The sequence below is a fragment of the Prionailurus viverrinus genome, chromosome D1 (assembly GCF_022837055.1).
Source record: "Prionailurus viverrinus isolate Anna chromosome D1, UM_Priviv_1.0, whole genome shotgun sequence".
Lineage (NCBI taxonomy): Eukaryota > Metazoa > Chordata > Mammalia > Carnivora > Felidae > Prionailurus > Prionailurus viverrinus.
The window spans coordinates 67,454,413-67,477,587 of NC_062570.1; the positions used below are offsets into that span (position 1 = coordinate 67,454,413).

The 23,175-nt window shown below is 45.2% G+C and overlaps 1 protein-coding gene and 1 long non-coding RNA gene across 11 annotated transcripts in view; one reads left to right on the plus strand and one right to left on the minus strand.

Annotated features, from left to right (window-relative positions):
- Positions 1-3,928, minus strand: part of IRAG1 (inositol 1,4,5-triphosphate receptor associated 1) — a 120,103-nt gene extending 116,175 nt beyond the window's left edge. For 6 of the 10 annotated variants that reach the window (XM_047876745.1, XM_047876743.1, XM_047876742.1 and 3 more), the window contains exon 1: positions 3,545-3,928. In XM_047876745.1, coding sequence (XP_047732701.1) covers positions 3,545-3,611 — 67 coding nt within the window. In that variant the 5' untranslated portion in view covers positions 3,612-3,928. Of the gene's footprint in view, positions 1-3,471 lie in introns of all 10 variants that reach the window. The other 4 variants (XM_047876748.1, XM_047876749.1, XM_047876747.1 and 1 more) reach the window with 2 other exon arrangements.
- The window catches only part of LOC125176034 (uncharacterized), a 175,207-nt gene extending 159,004 nt beyond the window's left edge, over positions 1-16,203 (plus strand). Inside the window, exon 5 of the long non-coding RNA XR_007156106.1 lies at positions 15,871-16,203. This is a non-coding gene — a long non-coding RNA (uncharacterized LOC125176034). The remainder of the gene's footprint in view (positions 1-15,870) is intronic.
- The last annotated feature ends 6,972 nt before the right edge of the window (positions 16,204-23,175 follow it).

The window sequence follows — 23,175 nt, forward strand, 5'->3', positions numbered from 1 at the left end:
TTTTTAAATTTTTATTTATTTATTTTTGAAAGAGAGTGCACGCACAAGGAAGGGGCAGAGAGAGGGACCGACAGAATCCCAAGCAAGCTCTGCACCATCATCACAGAGCCCACTGTGGAGCTTGAACTCATGAACCATGAGATCACGACCTAAGCCAAAATCAGGAGTCAACGCTTAACCGACTGAGCCACCCAGATGCCCCTGTATTTCTTGTTTATACTTATTTATATATTTCCCAAGAAATTTTAGCATGGAACATATATTTCTTTCATTATACGGGAAAAAATGAATAAGAATTATACATAAAATAGTACTAGGAGGAAAGTAACCAGAACCAATTAAGCCCAGACTTTGAAAACTGTTTTTTACAGCTGTGGCCCACTGGGAAGGAGGTTTCCTGGCTGACCATCATCTGCTTTCCTTCTCCTCTGGAGAAAGCCTTTGCAGAGAAGGCAGGGCTTGTACAAGGTCATGGGCTCATGTTGCCTCTGCATTCCATCCAGTGAGGCTGCCCTGAGCTGTCCCCTAAACCTCAGGCTCCAGCCTCCAGGGTCTATAGGGCAAACACAGTATCTCTTTCCCTCTTTTCTTGATTTTTGCATCATGTGGACTGTGGCACTTGATAACTTCCCCAAGTCGCGTGTTACTAACTAGAAGCAGGGTGGATCTAACACAGGAAGTCTGCACTTTAGACCCAAGTGGCCTGAGCTGACATCCCTGCTCACCACTATGGGCTGTGTAGCCTTGGGCACAGTACTCCATCTCTTTCTACCACAGCGGCCTCGTGTCTATTGTGAGGATTAAATGAAATAACGTTCCAGCACATATCCTGGCACAAGCATCTCATGAGGGGCTTCATTTATATCAATTTTCTCTCTCCTTCCTTTTACGTTTACCACACAAGAACTCAGTTCTCTATCCCCCTCCCATCGATTCAGAGAGCTTCCCAAGTGGCAGGGGCAACATCTGACCTCCAAATTTCTCCTTCCCACCCATCCAGGACTCTGCTCCTCCTGGGTCACAACCCCTCAGCTGATGTCTGAGTGGCAGGCCGGTGGCTCCGTGGAGAGGTGGCCAGGGTGGGAGGAGGTGGCTAACTTGAGACCCCCACCTTACCAGGCTAAAATAATCTGATCATCAGGTATGCATACACAATAAACCAGGGCCCTGTTTAACTAGAACACAATTTGTGAGCATTATATCCATTTCTTCATAAGGAAAACAAATTGATCCTTGAACATTCAGTCCCTCCCAGCATCATTCTGGGTGCAGACACACAGTGGAGATGAGACAAGGTCTCAGCCCTCACAGGGCTGTCTCTTCTCCTGCTGGAGGTGTGGGCTACATCCATCCACCTTCATTACCAAGACGTGAAGGAAAGAGGCAGGGCCATTGGAGAAGTTGAGAACCGTACTTATGTTTCAGCCCATCAGGCATCATCCAGCTTCCTCTCATGGAGACTTAGAACCCTCACCCTGAAGCCATGAGCCCACTGGTCCACCTGAGAATCAGTGCCAAGAAGAAGGTATTACATGGCACTGACTACCCTCATTCAAGATACTAAATTGCCTGCTCTGGCACTGGGTGGCTGGGTGACTTTGGACAAGTCATTTAACATCCCCTACTCATAGTGTCCTCCCTGTAAAGTTGGGCAAAGATAACATCCCTCATAGCATTACTGAGGAAGGAACAAGAAATCATGTGCAGAAAGCCTGAGGCAGAGCATCAGGAGACAGTCGGGGCTTCCCCACTGCCCTCTCAGAAGCGGTACCCAGTGGAGATGAATAGAGCATGGTGGTAAGAGCAGAGCCTCCGGAGACAGGCTGACTGGGGTCAAATGCCAGTTCCACCTCTCACCAGCTGTGTGACCTCTCTATGCTAAAATGTCCCCATCTACAAGATGAGGGTAGTAACAATAATCCCTGCCCCGTAGGGCTGTGGAAGCTAAATTACCATATGGGATGTGCTTAGAACAGTGTTAGATGTATTAAAAATAGTGTATTTGCTTTTTTTCCCCTTCTTCCAAAAAACATTGTTTATGGGAGCATTGATTATGTTGTAGCAGTTAGTACATGATTATACATCCCAGGCAACCTTTGAGGGTATGCAGGAATGTCCCACTTTACCACCAAGCATAGAGAAAGATACATCAGCTGTGAATATAGTCACCCTCAACACACACATACACACACACACACACACACACACACACACACCACTGTATCAAGGATGACAAACATGACGGTGACAACTGTATCGTTCACTTGGTCAGAAATCACAAGAAACTATTGAAGGTGGGAGTACCCTGTCACTCACGCCTTGTCTGCTGTTAGACTCAGACTTGGGTTCACTGCTAGCACTGCTCTTCCTTAGCAGTCTGACCTTAGGCAAGTCACTTAACCTGACTTTCCTCCCCAGAAAAGTGCCCCAGGAGGCTGTAGGGGAATTAACCCCACCTGTCCCACGAGGGTGTCCTCGCCCCCTGGTGGGGATGACAGAATCCTTAGCAGACTCTGACTCCCTAGTGCTTCCAGCCTAACAGTCCTGGGAAGCTTCCTCCTTCTCCCTGCAGGAGACCCAGCCCAGACAAGCCCGTGGCTTCTTTACTTCCCCCTGAGAGGCCCCCAAAAGGCAGCCTGAAGAGTGTTAAGAGAACACCAGCTGCCAAGCTCTGGGAGGCAGGAGTACTAGCCAGGGGCCCCAGACCCTGCACTCTGTTGACTCAAACTGCAGAGAATCTCCAGGCTTTCACAGCCGTTTCCTGGGCAGGAGGGAACAAGACAGCTAGGCCCCTCTCTGCCCTCTGTCCACTGGCCTTTCCTTTGGGGGAAGTCAGCCTGAGTGCTATACGATAGCTTTGACACCAAGCTCCTGGAGATGAGCCAGGCTAGGGAAACAGGTTGGGCACATGTAGCCACTCCGGAGAGGAGGGAAAGGGCACAGGGGGCAAAGCTGGGCACAGAAGGAAACATGGAGACAGAGATAAAAACAGAGGCTGCAACCAGAACACAGGACAGGAGGGGCAGGCACAGAAACAGGGGCAGGGTCAAGGATGGAGACAGGGCTGGGCCAGCACAGGGTCCTACGTGGACGGGGGTGCAGCACAAGGTCGAGGTGGAGGACAGAGGGAGTAAGCACAGAGCTGAGCTGGGAAAGGGAGAGCAGGCAGTGGGGGGAAAGCCCTGCCCAGAAGCCTTGCATAACCTGGGGACCCGCTATTTCCCCAGAGGGGCCCACAGGAAATCTGGGGGTGGGCTCTCCACTCAGAACCCACATTTTCACCCCAGCCTGTGCACCCTTTCCAACAGCAGCAGACAGAGCATGGTTTAGTTAAGTTAGAGGACTGGCAAGATTCACTTCTTATTTAAAAATCATGACAGCAACAATAAAAATACTCAGCTGAAATGGCACCCAAAAAAGCCAACTCCCCTGAAAGTTAAAGTCAAGCGCCCCCATCCCAGCACCTTGTACCTTTAAGGAGGAGAAGGGTTCCCTCGCGTCCCAGCTGAAGAGCAGGTTATTCTTGGATATAGCAATGACTTACCTAAAACTGAGTTATTCCCCTTTCCTCTTCTGGCCAGCCTCTCTTCACTCTGGGGAGCTTTTACCATTTAAGGTCAATGTTACATCTGGCTCTGGAGCTCCGAGCTGAGAAGCCTCTGGCTGCTGAGTCTTGGCCACCGCCTCCTCCTAGAGGGGCTGGGACTTGGAGCCTGGAGCTCCTCGGGGAGCCCCCTGTGTCCCCACTGAGGGGGCTAATGGCAGGGGAAGCTGACCAAGCCAGCCCCAGGGCTCAGGGCAGACTGGGCCTGCAAGGCAGCTGCTTGCCCTGAGTGCCTCCCATGGGCACCCGCACAGCAGAGGGCAGTGCCCATGGGCGGCTTGTGCTGCTGGGCACTGTCCTGGCCAGACAGGGACCAAAAGAACTCTGCAGATCTGCCTCCTAGCCTGGAATCCCCAGCAAGCACGTGAAGCTGGACAAGACCCTGGCTCAGGGCCAGGAGAAACTGGGAACACTTCCTGTCCCAGAGATTCATTGGGGGGGGGGGGGCTGCTCCCACCTTAAACCCTTGGGATTATCAGAGAGAAGGGCCTAGTAGGTTCAGCTAATTCCAGACCTGGCAGCAGCCCCAGGGGCTTCAATCCCTGTTCCTGCATTGGGCGGACCCATGGACTTTGCATTGTGGAGCCCCAGTCTCCTCATCTCTAAGACAGGGATAACAGTGATAACACCTCACTCACAGAGTTGCAGGAGGGATAAAGGAGACCATAGGGAAGGCTTAGCACAGTGTCAGCATGTCACAGTGCTGACAGGCACAAATTTGTTTCCTTCCCCTGCCCAGATGCAGGCAAGGACGGGTTGTCTCTCTCCCGGAGCCCACATGCTGACCCTACTTGCTCCTCACCCACCTTGGAGGCAGTCCCCACCTAGGGCCAAAGTCATGGAGCTCCAGACTCTGTGCAAGTCACATGGGGACTCCAGCCTTCTTCTGAGGCCAGAGGCAGCTCAGAGAAGCCCTGGATAGAGTTGCCAGATAAAATACAAAACACCCACTTAACTCTGAATTTCAGATAAACAACACATAACTTTTGTAGTATAAGTATATCCAAGACAACATCATACAGTGTAGTTTTAAGTATGTCATATATATATATATATATACTTGTGTGCATGCGAGGGTGTGTGATGAGGGTGCAAAGTGTGGGTGTGTATACAAACCATATATTGAACACCTGCTGTATTCCAACCTCTATAATAGATGCTCTACATAAAAGCATGTAGTGCCCTACAAAATGGAGTTATTGTACCTTCCCTTCCAAAAGGAAATTGAGACATGAAGAAGTGAAACCATTCTCCTGACATTCCACAGATGGGAAATGGTAGAGCTAAGAGGTGAACTTAGGTGGATTGGCCTTAAAGCTCTTTCCCCTTGGGGCACCTGGGTGGCTCAGTCAGTTAAGCATCCAACTCTTGATTTCGGCCCAGGTCATGATCTCACGGGTTCATGAGTTCAAGCCCCACGTCAGGCTCTGTGCTGACAGGTACAGAGCCTGCTTGGGATTCTTAGTCTTCCTCTCCCTCTGCCCCTGCCCTGCTCATATGCTTTCTCTCTCTCTCTCTGTCTCTGTCTCTCTCTGTCTCTGTCTCTCTCTCTCTCTCTCTCTCTCTCTCAAATAAATAAACTTAAAAAGCTCTTTCCCCTTCAGCCAGCGTGTCTTAAACTAGAGTTCATAGATAGCCTTCAGGAGCTTCTGAGCCCACTGAAATTGTATGTGAAACACTGTGTGATTTGTGTTTCTCTTGGGTCCAGGCCCATAGCTTTCACCAGACTCACAAGGAATCATCAAATAACTTCTAAAATCACTGAATTAATACAAGAATTTCATAAAACACATTACTAGTGGGCATGTAATATGGAACAAGTTCTATAGAAGACAATTTAGCCTTATCAAGATTATAAGGTTCATCTCCTTTGGCCCAGTTTCACTTCTAGGAATTTTTTTCTACAAACACACTCCCACACTTGGGAGATGACAAATGAACAAGATTATTCACTGCAGCTTTGTCTATAAAAGCAAAAGGATTGGAAACGACACAAATGTGTATCAACTGGGGGCCATAAAAGATGATGGGGTCCAGCCATAACAAAGGATGAGGAAACTCTTTGTGTAGTGATATGAAAAGCCTCCAAGATATGATTAAGTGGGAAAAGTAAGATAACAGAACAGTATATGGATAGATAGATAGATAGATAGATATAGATATACATACACACATGCACAAATATACTTATGTTCACACATACACAAGTCACAAGTTCATGTGTGTATGTGTGCACACAATCTCACTAAAACAGCATACGAAACAAATAACATTAACAATAGTGGCCAATGGGGAGAGAAACTGAGTGGCTGGGGCAGAAAATATCCACTATATACCTTATGTATGTATTCAAAGTTTTGAATCATATGAATAAACCATATGTTTATATTCAAAAATAATAATGAAACAAATGCATTGCAGTGAATAGGGATTTAATCAAGTCATCTTCCAGCACTGCCTCCCCCAAGTGTCAAAGCGTATTGACACGAACCTAACCAAAAATAATTTTCATTGCTTTTGTTTTCTATTTTGGAATAATTACAGACACACAGGAAGTTGCAAAAACAGTACAAAGAGTCTCATGTATGCCTCCCCCAGCTTCCCCCCAGTGGTAACATCTTTCTTGGCTGTTGTACAATATGAAAACCTGGAAGTTAGCATTGGTGCATTACTTTTACTAGACTATAGATCGTATTCTAAAGGTTATTTTTAAAATACAGTATAGCCTCTCACAGCTCATATATTCATTTAAAAATGTTTATTGAGCACCTTTAGAGTGCCAGACCTGGTGTTGGATGACGAGATGTGGTAGGGACAACTTAGACCCATCTCTGCCCATGTGGGGTATAGACTAGTGAAGGTGACCCCCTTAATCAAGTGGGAATAGCATCGCAGAAGCCCAGAAGCCAGCAGTGCACAGGGAGTGCTGACCAAAGCTCTAAAAAAGGAACCGTGTCCCTTGCTGTCCTGGTCATGGAGCTTCACAGCTTGCCTGAAAGCTGACTTTTAATCCTTAAAAGAGCATGAGCAATTACTTGGCTATTTTTATCCTTGTTCCTGGAGCCACACAGGGATTTGGCCTCACTCTACCAAAGTCTTCAGCTCATCACTCATTCCCATCAGAGACAATCATGTGTCCTCAGCATTAAAGCGGTGGCCCAGCAGAGATACACTGGCACACAGCTGGGGGAAGTTCTCCCAACAGACCATTTGACTCAGAGCCAGGGAAGAAGTCTGAAAGTCCCAGGCCAAAAGCTCATCCTGGGACTGAAGGAAGCCAGCTTGGAGAAGCAGCATCTTGCCAAAAACACTGCCAGCTCAGGGACTGCCAACTGGGATGACCACACTGAGATTTCCCTGCCCCTTGTATGCTCAGAGACTCTGTGCTATGCCTAGCACTTAGTAGGCCTGGGATGAGTAAGCAAATAAATAAGTGGCCAAGTCAGTGGGAACGACACCTAGGTGTCAATCAGATGACAATGACAGGTGTCATTTACCGCACATGGTGCCAGGCACTGTGTTAGCTACTATACATGTGAGGTCTAGTTCAGTCCTCACCAAATCCATGTGATATAGGGCTTCTCACACCCATGTCCTAGATGAGGAATCCAAGACACAGAGAGGTCAACAAGCATGCCCATGTCTCTTGGTTTGTAAAGCCAGATCTTCCTGACTCTAGAGTCCCCAGGTGTTGGGTTCAAGACAACAGAATGGGAACATAAGGTGTCTCCTCTCTCTCCCAGGATTCTATTGAAATGATAGCAAAGGACTCCTTAAAAAGAAATAAACCGGGGCGCCTGGGTGGCGCAGTCGGTTAAGCGTCCGACTTCAGCCAGGTCACGATCTCGCGGTCCGTGAGTTCGAGCCCCGCGTCAGGCTCTGGGCTGATGGCTCGGAGCCTGGAGCCTGTTTCCGATTCTGTGTCTCCCTCTCTCTCTGCCCCTCCCCCGTTCATGCTCTGCCTCTCTCTGTCCCAAAAATAAATAAACGTTGAAAAAAAAAAATTAAAAAAAAAAAAAAAAGAAAGAAACGCCACAAAGAGAATAGGAGGGGGCATTAGTGAGGACATTTCTGGAACTGGCAAGAGGAGGGAGGATGCAGGAAGGATGCCTAATAGAGGCAGGAGAGGGCTGTGACCCATGGAGAAGGGGCTCTGCTGTTCTGCACCTGAAAAGCCAGCTGTGACAAGGGCAGAAATGAGATACAGAGCCAAGCAGATGATTCAGTCTATGGAGAGAAGGGGCTGGAAAGGAACTACCTCGGGTAACTTTTGTACACAGCGTTTGGACCAAATGCCTTCAGGCGAATTGAAGACAAGAACTATAAACAAATATTGAGTCGATTTCTTTTCCATATGGATTAGCGATTCTGAAAGTACTTTCTGTGCATTCCTGGACTGAGTAAATTAGTAAACATGTTAATAAGGAGAATCAAGTTTCTCACTATAAGAAGAGGGAGATACAAACACAGAAAGGAGGGAAAATTAAATAAGCCATGCAGTGCTGGGTTGGAACTGTAGGTACTGGCATGGACTAGATTGGCAGGTAGGTAGATAGAAGGGGAGAGAGAAGGAAGGGATAGAGAGATAAACAGATGGGCATGTGTATATAAACATATTTATATACATACAGACAGATGTGTGTGTGCAGAAACATACATCTGTTTCCTAGCTCTGCCCACTGAGAAGGTCTGTAAATAGCATGCTCTAGTTACAATGAACACACTTTGTACACAGATTTGGATTTGTAAATACCATTCTCCAACGAAAGGATCTAGGATTCCTTGGGGAAACAAGTACCTCTACGGCTGGGATAGGGAAAGTATGAGAAGAGCCTGGAACATCTGACTGTGCCAAATAGTAAGGAACTGCCTCAGAAATGATGGTGACATCAAAGAACAGAGGAAGGGGCTCTTACTGGCCAAACCTAAAACAATATGAGCATCAGGTAACTAATGACAGTAAAATGATAACCCATGAATCAAGTGGTCCTGGAATGGGCTGGGGAGAAAAAGCGTCCTGGTATCCTGACTTTGCTTTGGGCCAGTCCTAGAGGGAATGATGCTGGAAAAATCGTCATCTGCTTTCCCCACTCTTCCTCAAGAGCATGACTTACCCGTTTGTCTCAAGGAAGCACACTGCGCACATATCCTGTTCCTGGCTTCTGCTAGGCAGTGAGTTTACAGAGATAAACAAAACATGACTCCTGCCCTCCAGGGGCTTATGGTATGAGGCTCAAGAAAGGAAGGAACACTTGTGATCTAAGGCATGTGAAAGTGATTTGCAAACTATCTGTCGGTGTGCTTACATGAGATGTCACTAGTAAAACTCTTCTATAAGGAAGAACACGGGTGGGCTAGGATGGGGTCATTGAACTTGAACCAAACGTTGCAGGAATTCCAAGGAAGAAGTGGGACTTTAGGAAGGTTTGCTTTCTAGAGGAGTTGGCATTTGAGGCAAGGTCAAGGTTTCAAGAGATCAAAGTTTCAAGAGGCAAGCAGGCTAGGGAAACTGTTCCTAAAGGAAGAAGTAGGGTGAGCCTAAGTATGGCAGTGGAAAAGCACTCGGGAATGTGGCGGCAGGGGTTCTGTCATGGGGCTGGCTGAGTAGGTCATACTGTGAAGGAGCCTTGGCTTCAGAGTTTGGGTCTACCTGCATGATAGCCGGGAGCCCCACAGGGGTTCTAAGCAGGGATAGTGTCCTCCAAAGTTTTTATCCTGCGATGGGTAGGGAGAATGTTAATGCCACAGGGAAGCCAGGAGCAGGAGCACACTGCTTAAAGAAGACCTGAGTTCAGTTTTTTTTTTATTTGTTTGTTTGTTACTTATTGTTGAGAAAGGCAGAGTACAAGCAGGGGAGGGTCAGAGAGAGAGGGAGAGAGAATCCCAAGCAGTCTCCATGCTATCAGCACAGAGCCTGGCATGGGGCTTGAACTCATAAACCGTGAGATCATAACCTGAGCTGAAATCAATGCTTGACTGACTAAGCCACCAACGTGTCCCAGACATGAGTTCGGTTTGAGATGCCATTGGGATACGCAGGTGGAGATGCCCCGAAGATGCTGGAAATGCAGGCTTGCCAGATTGTTGCTTGAGAGAGATCTCAACTGAGGGCATAAATCTTAAAAATAGCGGTCTCTAGAGAGTCTGAAGTCACAGATGAAGATTGCAAACAAGATTTTGGACTTTGAGGGGCGCCTGGGTGGCGCAGTCGGTTAAGCGTCCGACTTCAGCCAGGTCACGATCTCGCAGTCCAGGAGTTCGAGCCCCATGTCAGGCTCTGGGCTGATGGCTCAGAGCCTGGAGCCAGTTTCCGATTCTGTGTCTCCCTCTCTCTCTGCCCCTCCCCCGTTCATGCTCTGTCTCTCTCTGTCCCAAAAATAAATAAACGTTGAAAAAAAAATTAAAAAAAAAAAAAGATTTTGGACTTTGAAAGAGTCATGTCTATAGAATGATGGGATCAGAAGCCAATTTGCAGGGGTTGCTGACAGGGTTTTGATGTGAAGGTAATGCTCAGTTCTTCATCCATTCAGCAACCATGTGATAACATGAGTGTGTGGGAAGAGGGAGGGAGGATGTGGGTAAGGATGGACTGAGATACCAGGGTGACCTTAGAAGTCCCATAAAGGGGAGATGGTCAGGAAAGGATTTCAGAGAAGGCAGTACTGCTCTTTGGAGAAGTCTAGATGAGTCTGTCCCCTCCTCTGAGTTCCCCTGCATCCCAAGTTCACACACATCCATCAAAGAAGTAGCTTACATTGAAACATTACAACAATGTTTTGTTGCACAAATTTTATAAACTTTTACAGTGCAATACGTGTTATTTTTCCGAGACAAACCAAAGGTTAATTTCTCAAGGTTTTTGCTGCCTGCTTTAGCATCATTTGATGGGAGGATCTTTTATATACGGTTATGATAGATGAAAAATAAACCAGATTGCAAATCTTTTTTTTTTACGCTTAAACCATGTACCAAGTTTTTGCTCCAAATTGTGTAGGATAAGTTAAACTTAAATTGCATTCTATTAACCAATATGAGTGTATTTCTGTAAGCATAGTTATGTTGAAATAAAGTTTTAAAAAGAAAAAAAAAGCAGCTTAGGGGGAAGAGAGGCCTGTGGTGCTGGGCTGCTCAGGAAGGGCTTTGTGGGAGAAGGAGGAAATTCAGCGGGGCATCAAGTGCTGAGTAGAACAGGGAAAGTCAAGGAGAAAGAAAGAATTCCAAGCTAGGCTGACGTGCAAGCAGACCTAATGGCAGGACAGATGGGTAAAATGCAGGATTCGTAAAGTTGAAAAGAACAGAAACCCACTCTGGCTGGCTCAAATGTAAAGGGGGCTCATGCCAATGATAACTGAGCCCCACAGAACACGAGGACAGGAAAGGAAGTACACCCAGACCTCAAGGGAGCAGAGAGCCATCAGAACTTGAGGCCTCTACCCTATCTTAATGTCTGTATCCTTGTCTCCCACAAACCATGTGATTCCCTCTCTCCCTCTTCCTCCTTTTCTCTACACATCTGCTTCCTCCTCCTTCTCCTCTCTCCTTTTTGTGCACACTCTCCTTGCTATGGCTCATATTGGCCTCTCAGCTCCAGCCCTGTTCTCCCCACAACCACCTGACAACTGTCTTGTTTCAGATTCTCAAAAGCATCTGATTGGCCTCGCTTGTCTGTTTAAGCCAAGTATCATAAGTCATTAACTACCCTAGGGGCAGGTATCCTGCTCTGATCTAGTAGTCATAGCTGAGGCTATGTGATAAATATGGTGTCCTTGTTCAGAGACTGTGGTGGGACAGGTGATAAAAGATGTCATGGACAAAGAGTGAGGAAAAGACCAGACATTTACCAAGCTCCCATTATGAGCCAGAGTCGTGCTAGGTGACCTGTACTACCTTATTTAATGGTCCTGTAAGGTAGCTTTCATTATTCTTATTTTTCAAACAAAGAAACTGAGGTTAAGAAAAATTAAGCAACAGGCCTATGGTCATAAAGGTAGAGGGTAACTGAGCCAGGAGTTAAACCAAGTTCTATCCAACTCTGAAATCAATACTCTTTCCATAGGATCACTCTGCCAGGGAATGGGGAGCTAGTTAGAACCATTGAACTTACTCTAAGAACACCACAGAGGTCAACCAGTCTTATAGGCCACCCTGCTTAAAGATATTTGCTATGGCAGACCTTCTTAACCTTTTAGGGTCCCTTTATTAGGTCTGAGGACCTTATAAAAGCAATGGAACATGCCCATACAATTTGACATGTACTTTCATGGGATTTACATATCTCCTAAGGCTCATCCATAGGCCTCCACCTAAGAGCCTTTTCTCTAAAACATCCCTGACTATTGATTATTCACCCCCTACTTGAATTCCTCAAAGGAGAGATAGTTTATAACCCTATGTGGCAGCCCATTCCAACAATAGAAAGGTCTCTGTAACTTTTTCTCCTTTACTTCTCTTTGTGCCCAATGGTGAAATGCAGAGCCAATCTCTCTCATACCCTGGCAGTCCTTCAATATCTGAAGACAGTGACAGCTGAGGCCACAAGCTTGTCATTTGTTTAAACTCTTGTCCCATGCTGGTCCCTCTCATCACTAAACAACACAAAATTTGCCAAAGTCTGTCTCACATTATAAAGTCCAGAACAGTATAGGGGACTGCTAGTTGTCATCCAGCCACTAGTCTCTTTATTCAGGGGATTCTATTTTCATATGGCCAGAACACCAGATTGCTTTGAATTCAACCTACAATTGTATTGGCTCCTGGAACAATGATGTCATTACTTGACTCATAAAAAATGCATGGTCCACTGAGACCCCAGGTCTATATCACAAAATTGATCTATCCTTACCTTGCCCTCCCCTAAACAACCCTGAGTTACACTGTAGTCTCAGTCTGTAGTCTCAGGACTTCTGTGCTGGTGCCATGACACAACAGATTGTTTATCTCACCAAAGGAAGGGTCAAACCTTTCTTATATTATCCCTTCTGGCCTTACATAGTTTCTCTTTTGGATGAAAAAGGGGAAGAGATGTGAAGCAGAAAAAGATTTTTGAGGTTTTCAAGTTGACATTCCACCATTAAATTAATGCTAACAAAAGCTTGATTTCACTAATCCTGAGAGGAACTTGATCTCCAGATGCACTGGACTTGCTGGTTCGATGACTACACCATGAGTGAGACCTTCTTCCACAGCTCAGAGTCGAGTGTTTTTCCTTTTTAAAGGACTTTGAAGTTGCAGAGAGCATATATCGCTTTTTAAGAGCAAACCCAAAATACGTTTTGTAAGCAGCTTTGTTCAAATGAAGGCTAACTGAATTAAATAGAACAGTTCCCTTTCATAACCATAAAAGAAGAAGAAAGAAAGGCGGGGGGGATGCATTTGTTCCCCCTCATCTCCCTGGTGCTTAATATGCTGGACTGCTCCAGGGCTTACTTCTCAGACCTCGATTCTCTTCTCCCTGCACTCACTCCCAAGAGGATCTTCTCCGAGCTTATGATTTTAAATGCTGTCTGGAGACTCTCAAATGTTTGGGTCTAGTCTAGACCTCTCCTCCAAACCCCAAAGTCATGTATCCAACTGCTGGCTGAGCACCTCTTCTTGGGCGTCTGATACACTTCTCCAGTTTACTACATGCAGCCCCCAATACCTGCTCTCCCCTCAGCATTTTCCATCTTGGTAAATGGCAAGTCCATCCTTCAAGTTGCTCAAGCTCAAAATGTGAATCATTCACGGCCCCCCACTTGCAGCTCCCCACACATCCCATAGGGAATCCATCAGAAAATTATCTCAGTTCTACCTTCAAAATGCAACCAAGGGCACCTGGATGGCTCAGTCAGTTAAGCATCTGACTTTGGCTCATGTTATAATCTCATGGTTTGTGAGTTCAAGCCCCACATCAGACTCTCTGCTGTCAGCACAGAGCCTGCTTTGCAACCTCTGTCCCCCTCTGTCTGTCCCTCCGCTGCTTGAACTCTCACTCTCTCTCAGAAATAAACATTAAAAAAATACATCCAGAATCTAACCATTTCTTACTACTTTTATCACTACCATCCTGGTCTATGTGGTCATGACTTCTCACCATGATGTCAATGCTGTTGACTCCTAACAGCTCTCCTGCCCCCCACAGATCAGGCAGAGTGATTCTTTCCAATTATGAATTAGATCATGTCTAACAAGACTTAATTTGTATCACATACCATACACAGCAATTTCTCTACATCACTCATTCTCAAAATGTACTCTCCAAAAATGTCCAGTCTGTATTTTCCACTAAGACAACAAAGCCTAGATAGACAAAGTATTTCATCCATGATCACACAGCTGCTCCATGAACGAGCTGGACCTGGTGTCCTAAGACCATGCTTTTTCCTTGAATCCAATTGCTGAAGAATTCCATTCTCCCCCACCTCTAGGAAATCCCTTTCTCAAAGCGGCCTGATCAAGTTGAGTTCATAAAAAATATTTTAACAAAAGCAAGTAGGTAAGGATGGGAGAAATGCAGGAATAACACTTCTGTAGAAGACGTCAGTCTTCTTGATAGCAGTTTACTTGCTCAATTTATTCCATCCAATGATGGAATTCCATCAGTGAATCAATCCAATTTATGGGTCGATATGTCATACAGAAGTTTTGGGGATGCCTGGGTGGCCCAGTCAGTTAACATCCTACTCTTGATTTCGGCTCAGGTCATGATCTCACAGTCATGAGATTGAGCCCCATGTCAGGCTCCACTCAGTGTGGAACCTGCTTAAGATTCTTGGGGCGCCTGGGTGGCTCAGTCAGTTAAGCGTCCGACTTCAACTCAGGTCATGATCTCGCAATCCGTGAGTTTGAGCCCCACGTCGGGCTCTGGGCTGATGGCTCAGAGCCTGGAACCTGCTTCAGATTCTGTGTCTCCCTCTCTCTCTGCCCCTGCCCCGTTCATGCTCTGTCTCTCTCTGTCTCAAAAATAAATTTTAAAAAACGTTAAAAATTTTCAAAAAAAAAAAGATTCTCTCCTTCCCTCTCCTTTTACTTCTCCCTTGCTCATGCTCTCTTGCTCTCTCTCTTTCTCTCTCTCTCAAAAAATAAAAATAAAAGAGGTTTTTCAACCAAGTGTCTGGGGCCACATGAGGATAATAACAACCAGGGCCATATTTTCTCTCCTTCCCTTTCTTGGGATTCTGGGCCCTTTACTATCATTTATTTATTTTGTACCTCATTCTGGGTACAGTGTTGCACAGCCTCAGTACCTCTTTTATTTCAACAATGACAAAAATTGCACAAATATCTGAAAACATCCTCCAAACATGGAGAAATGTCTATGCTTCAGAGCTCACAAATGCCCCATCCAATCCATTTGTTTTTGTAAACTTGAACTTTCACATTTAAAATAAACCATGTACTAGACAAAAGAATTCACTCTGGATCTCAGCCTTCCTTTGTATTCTTCCTTTCTTTTTCTAGATTAAAAGCCAAAGACATCTTCTTAAAGCATATAGGCCTGTTTTGGATTCTCCAAAAGCTACTTTTTAGGGATGTTAGGGACTTCCCTCATCTTTCTTGGGTGAGAATGTTGCCTGATTTTGTTTTCTAAATGTTGAAACATTCTGAGAATGGAAAACTGCAAGGCAGACCCATGGTTGTGGGTGTATAGACCCTGGGGGTGGGTGATGGGTTCCCCGAGAATAGCAAGGGCTTAAGTGGAATGGGTAACCTCTAAAACGTGCATCACCTTTGGCAGCCAAGCTGTCATCCCATGGCCCACAAGGAACCTGCTTGTGCTTTGAGTGTGAATGTAGGACGTTGGGGATTATGGTGAAATACAAATGTGATATGAACCATATTGGCCCTGAGAAAAGACAGTATCTGATATTAAACAAGACACAGCTTGCACAACAAGAGGTGAAGAAGTGGAAGGCACCAAAGCACAAGACCAGACTTAATACCAGATTGTGACCAACCTTTAAAATCCAAAAAAACTCAGAGAAAAACAGGATAGGATCTCGGTGGATACAGTCAAAGGGACCTACCATGAAGGGAGAAAAGGGGGATCTGTAGGGTTAGTGGAGGAGAGCAGGAAGGAAAATGTTTTATTCTTCCATAAGTCTGAAGACCCACCAGAGCCTTAAGGAAGTTGGCACATGTGGCAGAGCAGGGACCCAAAGCCACGGCTTAATATCCACAGCTTAATATTCATTTGTATGTTCATTCATTCAATAAACATGTATCTTTTCTACTTCCCCCTAACTAATCTCTTTGTCTCTACTCCTCTGTCTCTAATCCCCCCATAGGAGCCAGAAAGATACTTCTAAAGTGTTGCTCTGTTGTTTACATCAGAAGAAGACCAGATGCCAGTGACTGAAAGCATTCTACTCCCTGCATCAAGAGACCTCCCTGAGCCCTCCCAAGCCTTCCCTCCTCCTTCCTGCTTACATGATCCACTGCTGACCTTGGGCCCTCACATACCTTCTCTACTTGTGTTAATATAAAATCCCATCACAAAAGCCTGAGAAATGCCACCTTTCATTTTGTATTGGAATAATTCTTTTAGCTCTTGGGGTTCAATCTTATTCTTTGTGTTTTTAGAGAAGAAAAAGGAGAGTGGGGTAGAATCAATGATACTCACTGGGGCCCCCATCTACCATTTCTTTTTTCCCCCAGACCTTCTCAATGATGCCTCCATATAACATCTACATGTAACAGAGGGACTGCTATTGTAAACTTCAAAAATAAATTACAATCTTTGCTATGGCTAGAGGTGGGAGTTGCAAATCTCATTGGGGTAGATTGCACTTACTATGAGAAAAAAAATCAACTGAGTGACTTCCCCTAACAAATATAAGGCAAATAGGCACTTATACACAGGAAAGAGATAAAACAGAAATTCCTGTAGCCTGACAAAAACCACCTCTCCCAAATGTCTGTGGTATGCAAAATTGTCTAGCGGGGTAAATCTCCACAGGAAACCAAGGCCTTGAACCCCTGTCCCATTCCTTTTGCAGAAACATAATTGTTAGAACCTCACTGATGTATCGGGAGGGTCCTGATTGGGATCTACAAGCAGGAAGGGACAGCAAATGCCCCAGTGGGGAATATACCATGAGAGTCCAGTCTTGTGATCCAGCTGTTAATAACAGCTTAAGTACTAATGAAAGAGTACATCTATGGTAGAGCATGAAGTGAGGCTGTAAGTCCCTCTCCACTAAGCTACTTTGGCATGGTATGCTTTGGGTGTAATGTCTAAGTTGAATGTTTGAACTAAAACAGCTATAACTGTAACCTAAATATGAGTCTCTCTTGTGGCCCAAGTATGTATATCTGTCAGGTAGAGAAGGTTATACTACATTAACAAACAGCTCCAAAATCTCAGCGGCTTACAACAGTAAAGTTTTATGTCTTAGTCATGTTACATGCTGGCTATGGTTTGGCCATAGCTCTGCTCCATGAACTCTTCACTCTAGGCCTCAAACTGAAAGAGCAATTCCTACATGGAACAGTGCCATTTTTGTGATAGAGGAAAAGATAGATTATGATGGAGTTTAAAGCTTCTGATTGGAAGTAGTACATGTTACTTCCACCTCATTGGCCAAACAAGTCACAGAGCCTCACTGGACAGCAGTGGAGTAAGAAATACAGTCCATACATGAAAAGGGCCCAGTAGGGACAATCTATTACAGAGAGTTCTAGACCAATGAGGGCATCACCATAGCAATGATCCACAACTACATGGGACCTGTTTTCAACTATGACACCATATGATGGCAACAGAAACAGTGATAACATCGTCATTGGACCAGTAAGATTCTAGAGTTCTCTCTGCCTAGCATTTGGCTGTTAGGACCATCCCTTTGGACTGAATGACCCACTAGGGTTATTAGAAAATTCAAGGGAGGGGCGCCTGGGTGGCTCAGTCGGTTGAGTGGCTGACTTCAGCTCAGGTCACGATCTTGCAGTCCGTGAGTTCGAGCCCCGTGTCGGGCTCTGTGTTGACAGCTCGGAGTCTGGAGCCTGTTTCGGATTCTGTGTCTCCCTCTCTCTGACCCTCCCCCGTTCATGCTCTGTCTCTCTCTGTCTCAAAAATAAATAAACGTTTAAAAAAATAATTAAAAAAAAAAGAAAATTCAAGGGAGAAGATACCTCAAGTGGAAAATACTGGACTTGCTGCTAACAGACAAGCATGTAGATGCTTGGAAAATTTAAGGGAGATAATTGTAGTTGTATTCCAAGTTGGGGAGAAAGTTCATACCAATTACAAACTAAATCAAGAAAGTAGCCTATGGTTATAACAGTATGCAGTCAATCAATGGCGACTATGTCAGACAGGCACTGGTAAGCCCTCATATGAATTCCTTTAATCCACACAAGAATTTTTAAGTAGTTAGTATTATTACCCCTCTTACTACAGAAACTAAGAGTTCAACAGATGAAGTATCCTTGGGGTGCCTGGGTGGTTCAGTTGGTTAAGCGTTCAATTTCAGCTCAGGTCATGATGTTGCCATTCACAAGTTCAAGCCCTGTGTCAGGTTCTGTACTGAGAGCTCAGAGCCTGGATCCTGCTTGAGATTTTGTGTCTCCCTCTCTCTCTGTGCCTCCCCCGCTTGCACTCTGTCTGTCTCTCTCAAAAATAAACAAACATTAAAAAAAAATCTGAAGTATCTCCTCTAAGGATACACGGCTAGCAGGTGGCAGAGTTCTGACTTAAACCCAAACCTGTGTAACTCCAGAATTCTCTCTTGCCTCCCTCTGGGGCCTTAGATCTGATACCCACCTCTTCAATCTCTTTTTTTCTTCTAATTTAACTCCATTTCCTGTTTTGTATGTTTGCCTGTTTTTCTCTTAAGACACTCCTTCTGTTACTGCAGTGCTAGGAGCCTTCCCAGTGAAGGACCCCCATTCCCCATCTCCATATCCCAAAAATTGAAACATAAATCTGCACAGGCCCAGATCTAAAGGTCAAGGTTTCTCTGGAGTGTCTTGGATTTTGTGTCCCTCCCTCATCTGCCAAGAGAGACCACCTCCCTGCCTCAAGTCCATCTCCCACGGGAGCTTCCAGCTCTGCTAGAAATGGAGTGGGCGACCCTGAAGCAACTGCTCAAAACAAGGCTAGCTCATCCTAACTCACAAGGAGAGGTCTCCAGTTTTAGAAGAAGCAAACCTGGTCAGTGAGGAACACAACTCAGGAGTTTTTTAAACCCTGGAAATACTCCAAGTGCCATGCCCAGACTACTCAAGGCCTTAAGCAGCTCCACACGTGGCATTGGAACCAGCAATTACCATTTCATCTGAACAAATGGCATCCTGAAGTTCAGCCTTAGAAGAATGACCATATTCTCTGAACTAAAAACTGGGAAGACACTTGGCCAAGAGAGAGGTTCTTTTCTGATTTGTGAATGCACTTAAAGGAAAAGTCTCCCAAGGGTCTGTAATTTATACTACATTTGGTTTTCATTCAATAAAATCTCTTCTATAAATAAAAATAGAATTACATGAAATTGAAATTGTGCTTCCCTCCAACTAACTTGTCAAAGCAGGCTTAGATCTGGGTACCTTCTTCTAAAGGAGTGAATCTCAGCATGTGATCACCTATTGTGCATACTTTAAATATAGGTTCCTGGATTCTGCTCCAGGTTGGAGGCAGTAGAATGCAGAATTCTGTCATTTCTAATGAGCTTTCTAAGAAATTCCCACTGAAATTTGAGAACCACTGTCCTAACCACTGTCCTTTCCTAGTAAAAGGAAAAAAAAAACACAATAAAATTTAAAAAAAAAACAAACCCCCCAACATGGAAATACAAAAACCAAGCAATTCTAACAAGCTCATGTGAAATGGAAGTTTTAGAATCCCCCAAAGGCCTATAACTTCTCTTAAAAAACAGTCCATGCAATTACTTGCAAAAGATTGCTAGTATGTTCTAAACAGGGAAACAAAGATGAGAATAATTCCTCGAAACATAAGAACAATCTATTCCAAGATCTTAGGAAATGGGTTGTCCTTGTGCAGAAGTGTGGAAAGAGCTTTGAGGCAGAGATGTTCAGTTTTACCAGGTGCCCTCTCTAGCCAGCAGCAATAGGAGCAGACTGAAGCTGGGGGAGGAGCCAGTAACTAGCCAGGATTCTGGGCCTGGAAGCAGAGCCACAGGAGTGCTCTGTCTGTGTGGGAGGCACCCCACTTTTGTTCTGGTATTCATCCTCCTCCACACAGCTTCATACATCAGTGGAGGCTCACCACACTGCATCATCAGGGGACAGTTCTACTTAATTTAAGCCAGTCACAGACCCCATTCCCCTTTTTACCTGTGGGTTTAGGCATGTGACCAAACCCAGTCAATGAGATGGGAAGGCAACTTCTGCTGAGGGGCTTCTGGAAAGGTGTCCTCCCTACACAGGAAGAGATGTGGGAGGAGTTCACCCCTTCTTGTTCTTCACATTATAAGGTCCGGCTGCGATGTCTGAAACTGTAGCAGCCATCTTGCTACCAGGCCAAGCTTGGGGCAGAACCAAGAGGTAGAGCTGGGGTCCTAGAACTTAGAGCCAGCCTGTCTCTGGGCTTCCAATTTTGTGAGATAATAATTGTCTTTATCATTTAGGACACTTTCAATTCAGTTCCTATTAAATTGCACCGACAGCATCCTAATTGCTAGAGGGAACTTTTTAAAACCCCAACTCTGAGTGTGATACATGTGAAATCAGACAGAAAATTTTTCATTGTTGTTAAGAGGTGCACTAGAATTCCTTCAAGGGTGAGAACTGCTTTGTTGGGAAAAAAAATGTAGAAAATTGTCGGGGTAAGATGAGGAGTGTCAAAGATTTGAGTGTTGGCGGGAAAAGGAGTCAGATGGGGACAGCTCTGCACAGTGAAGGAGAATGGAGACTTTCAGAAACTCTGGAGGAAGATGTGACAGAAATAAAAGAAGCCAACAAGAAGGCTTCAGAATGTGTGATATGACCCTTCTCCCTCTGCTATGTTCACAAATATTCACTTGAGTGGATCTCTTGTGGACACCAGTGAAGGGCTGAATTGTATATGGAGGTTGACATGGGGCCTTTGAATCATGATGGCTTACACAGTTGCAAGAGCCCAGAAGCAGAAGCACCAGGAAAATTCACAGCAGACTTGCTTTGGACTTCCCTGGACTGTGGAATTGGGGATTGGGAGCAATCTCTTCCAGAGTTCAAAGATGAAGGAGGCCCCAGCTGGCAACTGGGTTACAAGGACTCAGGAAATCCTGTTTGAGGAGAAGGCCAAAGGCTCAATCAAGACTTCTCTATATTGCAGCTTGTCAGTAGAGGTACAAAAATCCTAGACAGCATAGAAAGGGAAACAAGAGTAAAACCTGATCCAATATCCAGCATCAAAGGAGTGGGTATCTCTGCAAGGTGGAGTTGCTGAAGCTACTAAAAAGTATGGGGTCAGTCCTGCAGAACCAGCAATGATTTGACTAGTAAGTGTGGGAGTGTGGGCCCAGCTGCCACTGGCTCTGGGAGAAAACGTTGTTGTCCTCTTGCTGTGCCCTGGCCTGGGCCATTTGCCTAGACCTTGCATCTGGGATGTAATAAGGGGTCTGCTGAGGCTCTCTAAACCTGCCCCCCACTCCCTATTCTTGCTATCTCATGGGAATAACAGTGGAATAATTAGAAGAGACCCAAGAAGCATCTCTGGGGATGTCCGAAGACCACCAAGGGCTCAGGACCAGTACTTTCATATCTTCCTTACAACTGAAGGCCAGGTCTTGGAAAACACAAGAGACTTCAGGGAAGAAGCTCTGGCTACAGGGATCAGGCCAGGGTGGAATTTGCAATTCTTAGACTCTAGTACCTAAATAAGACCAAACATGGAAGACAAGCCTGCCCAGATACTTGCTAATCTGATTGAATTATCTGAATATAGAACAGAATGGAGAAAGTGCCCAGTCAAAATGCACAAGGCAGAATCCATAACAGAACTCTTGGCTCCAGGGCACTTACCTAGAATTCCAGCTGTTGCAGACTTGGGCTTCCCTGTCCTCATGCTCACCACCAACTTACTTTAGACCCATGCTGTTGAAGGACATGAAACAATTGCTGCTTACTTACTCCTTGGTCAATACATATGCCGGTCAGAATCCTCTGTATGTCACTTCCTCCAGCACCTGCCCAGGCTGGGGGTAGGAGGGACAGTCTTGGTCCCCAACCTCTCCTGATCATCCTGCTCTAAGTAGCCATTCATGCACTCTGACTCCTAACCTATGAAACCCACCCAGCCATCTCTCTCCTGGACCACTGTAGCAGCCTCCAGTTTGTCCCCCATTCCCTGCCCCCAACCTCTGCCACACAAATCCATAGCTACAGAAAGCTACCTGATCATGATCAATATTCTTAAGACACAATTTGGATCAAGTTGTTGACTTGGTCTGAACATCTTCAATGCCATCCTCAGCACTTATAGAATAAAAGCTAAGTCCCTCAGTGGGATATCCAGAATCCTACAGTCTGGGCACTTTCTAGTTTCATTTCCTGTTCTATTCCCATATAAACCCACCACCCATTGTTAAGCCACACCTAAATACTTATTCTCTCATGATGCTCTGCATGTCCTGAATTTCCTATCTTTTCTCAGTCTGTTCTTTCTACTCTGAAGCCCTCCTTCCTCTCTGCACCCGTCAAAATTCTAGCCATTCTTCAAAGCTCAAGAGAAATACCATTTCCTCCATGAAGTCTTTCTAGCTGGAAGTAAATTCTAATTTATTTCTGCCTCTTAGCACTTGTTATAATATAAATAGCCATCCCTGTCTCTCTCTGCCTATGTTCCAGTGAATTTTTCCTTGTCTTTTTAATCTTATTTGAATGTAAACTCCTTGAGGGCAGTACTAGGTATTAAATTGCTAGCACGGTGTGTATATTTAATAAATATTTTCTGAATCTGAGCTGAACTAGAAGATTAAATTAGAAATGGAATTCTGAGGGTGCCTGGGTAGCTCAGTGGGTTAAGGGACCAACTCTTGGTTTCAGCTCAGATCATGATCTCATGGTTCATGAGTTTAAGCCCTGCATTGCGCTCTGCACTGACAGCGTGGAGCCTGCTTGGGATCCTCTCTCTCCTTCTCTCTGTGCCCCTCCCCTATTTGCATTTTCTCTCTCTCTCTCTCAAAATTAAAAAAATTAAAAGAAAAATAATGGAATTCTAGGGTAGTTAATAGAAGAGAGAAAGAATAAGGGACTGTCTTTGTGTCCCCTGCAAAGCCAGTCTTCCCTCAAGGATAATGCCAAAAAGGAAGTTACAATGTCCCCAGGCTTGGTCACACCCCAAGGGCTCACTACTATCTCTAGCCATAATATTAAGAGGCATAGCCTTGACTGATGAGAAGCAGACATAACAACTGTCCAAACTACAGGTCACTGGGTGTTGAGAGACTGGGGTGTTAATGTGAGAAACGGGCATCAACTCAACTCCCCATTCTCATGCCTCATGCTCAGGGCAGAGCCTTCCTGAGATGGCTCTCCTTGGAGGGGGATAGGAAGAATCAGCCACGACACTGGGATCCAGTGACCAGCACCAAAATGGATTTGGGTATGCGGAAGTTGTAGAAGTCATGATCTTCCATCCCACTCTGAACATA